The sequence below is a fragment of the Chenopodium quinoa genome, unplaced genomic scaffold (assembly GCF_001683475.1).
Source record: "Chenopodium quinoa cultivar QQ74 unplaced genomic scaffold, ASM168347v1, whole genome shotgun sequence".
NCBI classification, from domain to species: domain Eukaryota; kingdom Viridiplantae; phylum Streptophyta; class Magnoliopsida; order Caryophyllales; family Amaranthaceae; genus Chenopodium; species Chenopodium quinoa.
The window spans coordinates 788,568-798,489 of record NW_018745281.1 but is presented as its reverse complement, the minus strand read 5'-3'; the positions used below and the strand labels follow the sequence as shown (position 1 = coordinate 798,489).

The window sequence follows — 9,922 nt, the reverse complement described above, 5'->3', positions numbered from 1 at the left end:
TCTTCAAGGTATATTCGTCCCTTCAAAATTTTAAATTCTAACCCAAAAAATTTCAAAATTATACTGAAAATAACAAGCAACCTAAAACTCCATCTCAACCGTCCATTTATTTACATCCAACGGCATCCGATCGGTGATTGATTAAAAAGGAGGGAAATAATCTCAGCCGTCCGATCTAATCTTCTTTCATTTATAAGCCATTAGATGGGAGTTGGATTTTTCTTTTTCTCACCCATTTCTCTTTCTCTCTCCTCAGTCCTCACTTATTCACTCTCTCTCTCCTCGGGCTCTTCAGTTTCATATTCAACTACAGGTATCAATCTACATTATTCACTTGTTTGTTTCATGATATTTGGTGAACTTTGTTGAATTTGTGGTTTAGTTTCTGAATCTGCTTCGAATTTGATGAGATCTTTGTTTTGTTTCTGAATTTTTTGATTTTGTTGTTGCGGTTTTGAATGATGGATTTGTCGATGAATTTTGAAGTATCATTTTGATCTTGTTCATTAATCTGCTTTCAATTAGTTTTTAATGTTTTGTCTGGATGTCAATTTTGTTTTATTGTGGTTTTGATTTTTGAGCTTGATTATCATTTCGTTACATTTTGTGATGTTTTTTGATTTGAAGTTTTAATTTCTGGTTTTGCTCGAAATTTAGGGTTTAGTTCTCTGATTTGAGTTCATTTTGCTTAAAATGTTGAATAATGACTGTTGTTTAATTTGTAGCATAGATCTGGTTGATTAGTAGTGTATGATTTTATACGATCCAAATAATTTTAGCAGAAATTGTGTTGTGATGGTGTTCCGAATTCTGAAAACTGTGTTGCTAGGTTAGTTTTTGTGAATTCATCATATTGATATTGTTGAACTGAACTAATGTGGTTAATATGAGGAGTTCAGGCGTCGAACTAGCAATTAGCGTAGAATTGTAGATTTTGGTGTTTTGCTTATTGTTGAAGCTGTGTGATTTGATGATATATGGCTTCGTATAATTAAACCCGACGAGTTTGTAATTTCAATTAGAAATTTGCATATTTATGTTCATCTAGATCCATGGATTGAGTTGGTTTCTTTATGATATGAAAATCGTATGTTCGAACTGTTATTATATGATGCTGACTGAGATGTTAGCTTAAGTTTTAGTGAGCAATCTGAGCATTGTTTGTAAGTGTCTGTATAGTTTGTGTCGGTGTGATGCTATGATCACTGGATCATATGCTATTTTGACTTACCTAAGTTGATATCTGTGCTAGTGTTATCATCAGTAGATTGCTTAGCATAGCTATGTAGTGGTTGAAGAGACTCGATTGATCTATTTTGATTAGTTTATTGTATTATAATTGCTTACTATTGTGATTAGTATGGGCTTACATTAATTTGCTTTCAGGATGGTCGGAAATTTAACTAATCCAAGTTTTAATGATCCAAGTTTTAATTTAGGAAAAATGAGAGAAATCCTTCACATTCAGGGTGGTCAATGTGGTAACCAGATTGGGTCTAAATTTTGGGAAGTAGTGTGTGATGAGCATGGCATTGACCCCACTGGAAGGTATGTTGGTACATCTGATCTGCAATTGGAGCGCGTCAATGTCTACTACAATGAAGCTTCATGTGGAAGATTTGTTCCCCGTGCCGTGTTGATGGATCTTGAGCCTGGTACCATGGATGCTGTTAGGACTGGTCCATATGGCCAAATCTTCCGCCCCGACAACTTTGTCTTTGGGCAATCTGGTGCTGGTAACAACTGGGCTAAGGGTCATTACACCGAGGGTGCTGAGCTTATTGACTCTGTTCTTGATGTAGTGAGAAAGGAAGCTGAGAACTGTGACTGCCTTCAAGGTATAAACCTCTCTTTACTTTGCTGTATTTGGTTAGGACTTTCATATTTTAAGCATTTTTGTGCTTGAATAGCATAGAATGGTTTAACTAGATTGGTTTGTTTTCACTTGAATCTTATGGCTTATGAAATATGAAGAGAAATTCATCCTTATTTTACTTCGAAAAGGGGCTCCCCAGTCTTTGGTTGATATATACATATTGTGTAGTACAAGGCCTACAAGCTGATTAAAAGTTCATTTCACCGCTGTTTTATGCTCTAAGGTTGTGATTTGAGGCTAAATTTTCTTCTAATGCAGGATTTCAGGTGTGCCACTCTTTGGGTGGAGGAACAGGTTCTGGTATGGGTACCTTGTTGATCTCAAAGATTAGGGAGGAGTACCCTGACAGGATGATGCTCACCTTCTCTGTTTTCCCATCACCAAAGGTTTCAGACACAGTGGTTGAGCCATACAATGCCACTCTCTCTGTTCACCAACTTGTTGAGAACGCAGATGAGTGTATGGTGTTGGACAATGAAGCACTTTACGATATTTGCTTCAGAACTCTCAAGCTCACTACACCCAGCTGTGAGTATAATAATGTCGCACATTGAATTTTTATTTTTATTTTCCTATGCTACTGTTGGTTTTGGATTGCTCTCTAATCAATTCTTGTTATTTGGATGCAGTTGGTGATCTTAATCACTTGATTTCAGCCACCATGAGTGGTGTCACTTGCTGTCTTCGTTTCCCTGGTCAATTGAACTCTGATCTTCGCAAACTTGCTGTGAACTTGATTCCCTTCCCCCGTCTCCATTTCTTCATGGTTGGGTTTGCCCCCTTGACCTCACGTGGCTCCCAGCAGTACCGTGCCCTTACTGTCCCTGAGCTCACCCAGCAAATGTGGGATTCCAAGAACATGATGTGTGCTGCTGATCCCAGGCACGGGCGATACCTCACTGCCTCAGCCATGTTCCGTGGCAAGATGTCCACTAAGGAAGTGGATGAACAGATGATCAATGTTCAGAACAAGAACTCATCTTACTTTGTTGAGTGGATCCCTAACAATGTGAAGTCCAGTGTTTGTGACATCCCACCTCGTGGTTTAAGCATGGCCTCAACTTTCATCGGGAACTCAACCTCTATTCAAGAGATGTTCAGGAGAGTAAGCGAGCAGTTCACAGCTATGTTCAGGAGGAAGGCTTTCTTGCATTGGTACACCGGAGAAGGTATGGACGAGATGGAATTCACCGAGGCAGAGAGCAACATGAACGATCTCGTCTCTGAATACCAGCAATACCAGGATGCTACCGCCGATGAGGAAGAGTACGAGGATGAAGAGGATGAAGTAGATCACATGTGAGGAAGAAGAGCTTAATTAAATTCGTCATAAATGTCGATGTGTTTACCCGTGGATGATTTGTGTGTATAATGAGGGGAGAGTGGTAGAGAGATTGGGGGTGGGCCTGGTGCATAGTATTTCGTCATGTTATATCTTCTAGCATTAAGATTTCTGGTATGTAGTCATTTGATATTAATCATGGTTTGATGTTGATATGCCCAATTTACTTTATGGGATTTTATCTGCTCTATACAACCAATTGGTTGTCATATTTTGGATTGTAATTTTGCATTCCTTCTCTTTTTGTTTAGTTAATATTTGCGTGAATTTGAGTCAAGATCTAATAATAATGATGAGTGGTTAATGTTTTAGCTCTAAACGAGTGGCATCCATTTAGTTGTTGGCACTTCCACTCCATTTTTATCATTGCAATTACAACAAAAACCATAAAGTTCACTTCCTTAGTTTTTATTAACTAACGCTTATCTTCAAGTGTCAATATGTAATTTAAATCATTTCTATCTTTACTCATTAATATGATGTTATGCCATAAAGGAAAATTTGATACGATTCTAAATAAAAAGAGTTCAAGTAGAATATGTAACTAGTGCTCGTATAAAATTCAATCATTGAACGAAATGTACTAGTAACATCTAAGCACACAGCAAAGGAATTATGTATTCTAGTGGTCTTTGAGATAGGGGATCGTTAGAACTGTGTATCTTCTCTTCTTAATTAAAAAAAATGTACGAATTTACATTTAAATCTTTACACAAAAGCTATAGTCAAAATGTGCATATGAATAGTGGAAATTTGTCAAATTGTATCATTATTATTAAAGTGAGTAAAAAAACGTATTGACTCACGTGCCATGGCAAAACCGGAAGAACAAAAGAAAATGAGAGGAATATTCGTAATTTAATTTATCTAGGGATTTTGGGATTGAACATTGGTGACTTTATGTAGGCCTAATGTTTCGGCCTTCACAAGTAGGTCAATGGCCCAGTACATAGGGGAATCATATTTATTTAAACACTCATTTTGGGCCATCAGCAAGTAGGCGACCTGACTTTTTCAATGGCCAAAGTATTTTTGGATGACCTATTGATAGTGGACTATGCCACTATGGTAGTATACTAGTGTGAAGATTATCTTTGTCCGGTGATGTAAACAATGGAACGAGATCCGATTTTATGTCTTGGACTCTTGGGTATAATATGTCATATGTAATATTAATTGACATGGCTTGTTTGATATCTTTTTTGTTTTTAATTTTTAGTGTTTTTGAAAACAAAAAACAAAAAATGGGAAACAAGAAAAAAGTGTTTTCACTTCTTTGTTGTCAGTTTTCAAAATTATTATGATTTTAATAAGTTTAACTAATTTTTGATTCATTATATGATATATATCATATGATTTTAAAAAACAAAAAACCCAAAACCAAAAAACAGAAAACCACAGCGATGCCAAAAGAACTCGATTATGTTTTAGTGAGTCATGGATAGAAGAAGAGAACTTTTTTTAGAGACCAATAGAGTTTAAAGTAAAGAATGGCACATTAAAATGGAAGATAAATTGCAATTCATGATTATTTTGTTTTATCAAATTAGTAGCGCATCTGGCTTAATCTTTATACACCAACCAACCAATCGAAAAACCTTGTTTAGAGGTAGTGGGTACACATTACAAGTTCCCTTACAATTTAACATGCTTTTGAGTTTTTAGTAAGGTCTCATACATAGACATTTTGACTTAACTCTTTAAATTTTTATACTAGGTATTACATAGGGTTGTGCATTGCTCCAAAATCTAATTGAACTAGAAGATCAAAATCGTCATTGTTCGGGTGAAAACAATAGGACCTTCGGCTAGGCCCTTTTCTAGGGTTGAAAACTGATCTCAGTCCAAGTTATGACTGGGCCGAGGATTTCCTGCACAGCAAACACACGTAAACTGGCCTCGGGGGTTGTGCTGAGGAAGACCCCTCCGATGCTGAAGTCAGTACAGTGTTAGAGAGACAAAGCTATGCAAGAGAATTAATTGCTTGAGGTTTTAATTGGATGAATGTAAAGAGAGACAATTGAAGGCTTTTATACCTTTGCTCAATGGATGAATTGGGCCTTGAGGTCAAATGGGTCTGCCATGTTGACCGGGCCTTTGACTGACTTAGCATGCTTTAGGAGAGTTGAACCTTCTTTTGGGCATTGTAATTAAAACATTTGTGGACCGGCCCAATGGTAGTAAATTGGACCCAAACAACTTGCCCCCCAAACCCGATTCGGAAGCATGACGGGTCGGGTTTTGACTTGCCAAATGAGGGAAGTAAATAGTTTGATCTACTTTTTAAATTTGGTGGTTATTGAGGCAATAACGGTTATTTTTTGAAGTAATGGGAAGTTGAATGGATTAGTGGATGTGAGGGGAATATGGATAGCTGAACATTGAAGTGCGATTAGTGGGGATTTTAGTGGCACGGACTCCCAAAATTCTCGTTTCTGGAAGGTATTTAAGTCACTCGTCCCACATTTTTCTTCATTTCCTTTCGCGCATTCATACTTGCTTCTCGCTAGTCTTTCCTACTAACCCGATTTCCTTTTTCCGCTTATACTCAGCAATCCGAAGCTTTAAGATAGAATTTGTTACCCCGAACTCAAAGATCGGCAAATTCCGCATTCGGCAAAGGTAATTTTCTTCAAAGTTTCTTCGGTTTTCTTTGCCTTATCAAGTACCCCCCCTTTTTTCAGTTTTCTTGCACTTCCACTGTTCAAAAATGGCCGATGACCGAGGAAAAGGACCAATGGAGGCTGAACCCAATTATTGAGGAAGAGGAGGAGACGCCGCAATTGATTCCTCGGCGAAATCGTCCTTTGGCAATGATGCCGCTTCTCAGCGGCCAGAACCCTAATGTCAGGGCTGGAGCTGCTGCTACCCCGAGTGGGGTCGCAATCAGGGCGGTGCCGATCTCCTGTATTCCCCCCAGGGTCTCGGAGGGCGCTAGCACCTCTGGCCAAGGCGCAGCCTTAGCATTTAGGCCGTTGACTTTCGAGGAAAGGGGTGGACTGATGTGAACAAGGATGAGGGCATCATGGTGGCTGCACCTTATTCATGGTGGGTCGAAAATAACGCCACATATCGCTTCGCCGAACAACTTGAAATATTCTACGGCATAATGGAGGAGGATGGGTACTGGTGCCGAATGCCTACTATCGAGGACAGAATTCATCGCCCCCCATCTGGATATATTAGGGTTTACACTCGGCAGCTACAGTACGAGCTTCGGTTTCCTGTCCATTCCTTTGTAATCAAGGTGCTGAATGGGTACAATATCTCACTGTCTCAGCTGATCCCCGTCAGTATTCGAAGAATAATGACCTATCTTTCGGTCTGCCTGTTTTACGGGCTTGAGGCGACTGTGCACTGCTTCCGCTGCATGCACAAGCTAATGCCGAATACGCAATCCAATAAATGGCACGGCCCTGGTTGGTGGCAAATCGAAGACGAAAGAGGGTTCCTTTCTACTTATCCGAATGATACTTTGGATAAGGACTGGAGAGGCCAATGGATCTGGGTTCGGGCGTCGTCAGACGAGGATCATCCAAATTTCTTCAATGGCCCCCGATACTTAAGGATGCTCGATCCTAAGATGTTCAGCATCGGGTCTGATGAGTTTTCTGATGCCGATCTTAAACAGATAGAGCTCTTCGACAGGAGCCACATGCCTGGGGCCACAGGCCGAATGGCAAATGTGCCTACCATCTGGCTGCCTTGCTGCCACTATATCTTCCAGGAGAAGATACTTGCTGTTGTTAGCCTCAGCCGAAAGTACCAAGGCAATAAGGGACTCGGCTAGGGCCGAAAACTTTATTATTTTTCGTTATTTTATGCTTTCTGATGCTTATTTCTCTCGGCCAAGCTAACCGTTGTTCTTTATTTTTCTAGAGCTGTACGAAGAGAACTCGGGTGTTGATTACAAAGTGCTCGGGATCAGTCAAGAGATGAACCCGATCACCAACACCCCCAAAATCACTGATTCTAAAGATCGAGCCCTTTCTCTACACCAGGAGAGGCTTCAAGTGGTTAACGCTGTTGAGTATCGGGCGCATAGGCCTTGGTTTGTGAAGATCGACCCCTTCTTCCTCCTTTCCGCTGATGAGTAGGCAGTTGCAACTATCGCCGCTGAGGTCTTCAGAAGTGGAGCTGGGCCTTCTACTTCAGCTCCTAAGCCGAGAGTAGAAGAAGCTGGAGAAAAAGAAGATTCCGAAGACGCTCGGCTGCTGAAGCCTTTAGTGAGACTTCCAGACTTGTCTTGTCTTTTTCTTTTTTTTTTTAATTTTTTTTATGATGCTCATACTGCTCTTTGCCCCTTTGTCTCTTCTGCCGCAGTTTTACAAAGAAGAAGAAGACAGAAGAGAGCCAACTGAGAAAATATCTTCTTACGACGAGTCTTCTGACGAAGAAATGGCTGGTCAGAGGAGGAGAAGAGCCGTCATCAACCCTGGGCAGTTTCAAACTGCCCAGCCTGCTGCTTAGAGACCTCGGTTAGGTGAGGACCAGCCCAAGGTGATTAAAGAGAAGACTCCTCCTCTTGACGAGGCTCATGCTGGGGAAGAAGTTCAAACAAAGACTCCTCCAGAGGTTCCAGCAGTCGACATTTCAGATGCAGCTCCTCGCCGAGGATTTTGCTGGCAAGGTTCAGAAGGAGGCTGAGACCTTGCTTGTCCGCCCTGAGGACAGGGTTATAGTTGAGGACCTTCAGGACTCTGGTGCTGAGAATGCCGAAGAAGAACAAAGGGTTGAGGAGACTAGGCACACTGATATACCCTCTTCCTCTGCTGCTGGATCCTTCAGGACTTTCCAGTCCGCTGAAATGGGTTTCAAATCTATCCCCCTAGTGCACGTTCCTGCCCATGCTCGGGATATTATGGTGTTCCTACGCAGCTCTGCAATAAATTACTTCGGCGACCTCACTAACATGTCAGAGCTGGAGAGGGCCAGGGTTTGGACCATTGGTGCTGCAGTTGGGGCCTCCGAGCCATTTGTCAGGGTTCCAGACCCCTTCATGGAAAACCAGAGGCTGCTGATGCAGGTAAACCTTTCGGCACTTTACCTTCTTCATTTATATTTCAGTTTTCTTCTTTTTCTTGAATAATCAGCGAGTACGATGCTCAACATTCTCTTGATCCTTAGAATTCTTCTTTTTTATTTTTTATTTATTTAATTTTTTAATTTCGGCTGATCATTGCTCTACCTTTCTGCAGGCTGTTCATAACCACTTTATAACCGTGGAAATGAACGAGAAGTTGAAGGCTAAAGCAGGCAACGCCGAAGAAGCTTAATGCTGAGCTTAGCTTGCTTAAGTAAAGAACCAGTAAGCAGAAGAAGAATCCGCTGCATGCCGAGCTCAGATGGACGCAATGGCTACCAGCTTCCGCGACTTCTGTTGGGAAATGGAACAGTTCATCTTCCCCTGGATAGACGAGGGTCAGGCCCTGATCCAGGAGTATGGGGCTGTGGATATTCCTAGCTTCAAGGCTCGGATTGAGGAGAATATGCAGAAGGAAGTTGAGGCTCGGCAGAAGCTGGCCGAGGAATTTAATGAGAGGGCTGCTCTGGCCGAGGTTGAAGCCAAGCAGAGGCAAGCCAAGCAGAGGCAATTTGAACTGGAGGCTGAGATTCAGCGACTAAGGGGTTAGCTGGAAGCTAAGGATGCAGAACTTTCTAAGGCTAGGCTTAAACTAGAAGGCAAAGATTCCGAACTTTCTAAAGCCCAGGCTGAGCTGAATGGCGGTCAGAGCCAGCTAGAGGTGTAGACTGAAGGGGCTGCTAGGGCTCAGGCTGATGTTGAGGCTGCCCAGAAGTTGTTGCAAGTAAGAATCTATACCTAAGATCAATACGACGAGGGTTTTGACAATGGCTTGTAGGTAGCTCGGCGCCTGGCTTTTCATGCTGATCCGAGCGTTAACTGGGATGCAGCTGAAGAGTGGTCGATGGATCCCTACCACTCGAATCTACACATAGCCCATGATGTTAAGGTTGCTTTTCTCGCTCGCCAGGCTGAAGCTGAGGCTCGAGCTGAGAGGGAAGCTGAAGAAGCCAAGAAGAAAGAGCCTCAACCTGCTTCCTCTTCAGCGGGTGCTAGGACTTCCAAGGGCCCAGCTGCTCAGCCTGATCCTACTGATGTTGAAGCATAGGAATTCGGTCAGTCGCCTCAGAGTCCCGTGGATCAACTTGCACTTAACTTTTTATCTCTACCGCATTAGCTTTGCCTTGATTTTTGCTTCAGCTTACCTTGTACAAACTCTTATTTTTGCTTTGTCTTAAGTATTGTACCTAGTTCGACAGCTGTGTTTTCCGCTTGTGGGCGGCTGCCGATGTAGAATTTCTTTGTGTTTAACTTTAAAACTCTTACTTTTTGATGTGCCTTGGAGATCCGAGCGTCTTTGCACTATTAATGCAGTGCTTTGCCTTCATTTCCTATGCCTTGCTCTTTTTCTTACTTTGTCTTCTTGCTTTTTTGCAAAAATTTCCTATGTCCAATTTACTACCATTGGGCTGGTCCAAAAATGTTTTCATTACAAAGCCCAAAAGAGGGTTCAACTCTCCTAAAGCATGCTAAGTCAGTTAAAGGCCCGGTCAACATGGTAGGCCCATTTGACCTCAAGGCCCAATTCATCCATTGAGCAAAGGTATAAAAGCCTTCAATTGTCTCTCTTTACATTCATCTGATTAAAGCCTCAAGCAATTAATTCTCTTGCATAACATTC

At 41.6% G+C, this 9,922-nt stretch overlaps 1 protein-coding gene across 2 annotated transcripts; it reads left to right on the top strand.

Annotated features, from left to right (window-relative positions):
• Nucleotides 1-207: 207 nt before the first annotated feature.
• Nucleotides 208-3,531, top strand: LOC110711758 (tubulin beta-6 chain). Of its 2 annotated transcripts, none has more exons than XM_021890176.1 (4): nucleotides 208-313; nucleotides 1,440-1,838; nucleotides 2,135-2,404; nucleotides 2,506-3,531. In XM_021890176.1, exons 2-4 carry the CDS (start codon nucleotides 1,445-1,447, stop codon nucleotides 3,177-3,179), a joined length of 1,338 nt encoding a protein of 445 aa, XP_021745868.1. In that variant the 5' UTR covers nucleotides 208-313; nucleotides 1,440-1,444; the 3' UTR covers nucleotides 3,180-3,531. The 2 variants fall into 2 exon arrangements, with proteins under 2 accessions (XP_021745868.1, XP_021745869.1); XM_021890177.1 differs by having other exon boundaries at nucleotides 223-313; nucleotides 1,429-1,838.
• The last annotated feature ends 6,391 nt before the right edge of the window (nucleotides 3,532-9,922 follow it).

Coding starts and splice junctions, on each gene's coding strand:
- LOC110711758 (XM_021890176.1), top strand. CDS start 1,445: ATGAGAGAAATCCTTCACATTCAGGGTGGTCAATGTGGTAACCAGATT. Junction 1,839..2,134: donor GAACTGTGACTGCCTTCAAG/GTATAAACCTCT, acceptor CTTCTAATGCAG/GATTTCAGGTGTGCCACTCT. Junction 2,405..2,505: donor CAAGCTCACTACACCCAGCT/GTGAGTATAATA, acceptor ATTTGGATGCAG/TTGGTGATCTTAATCACTTG.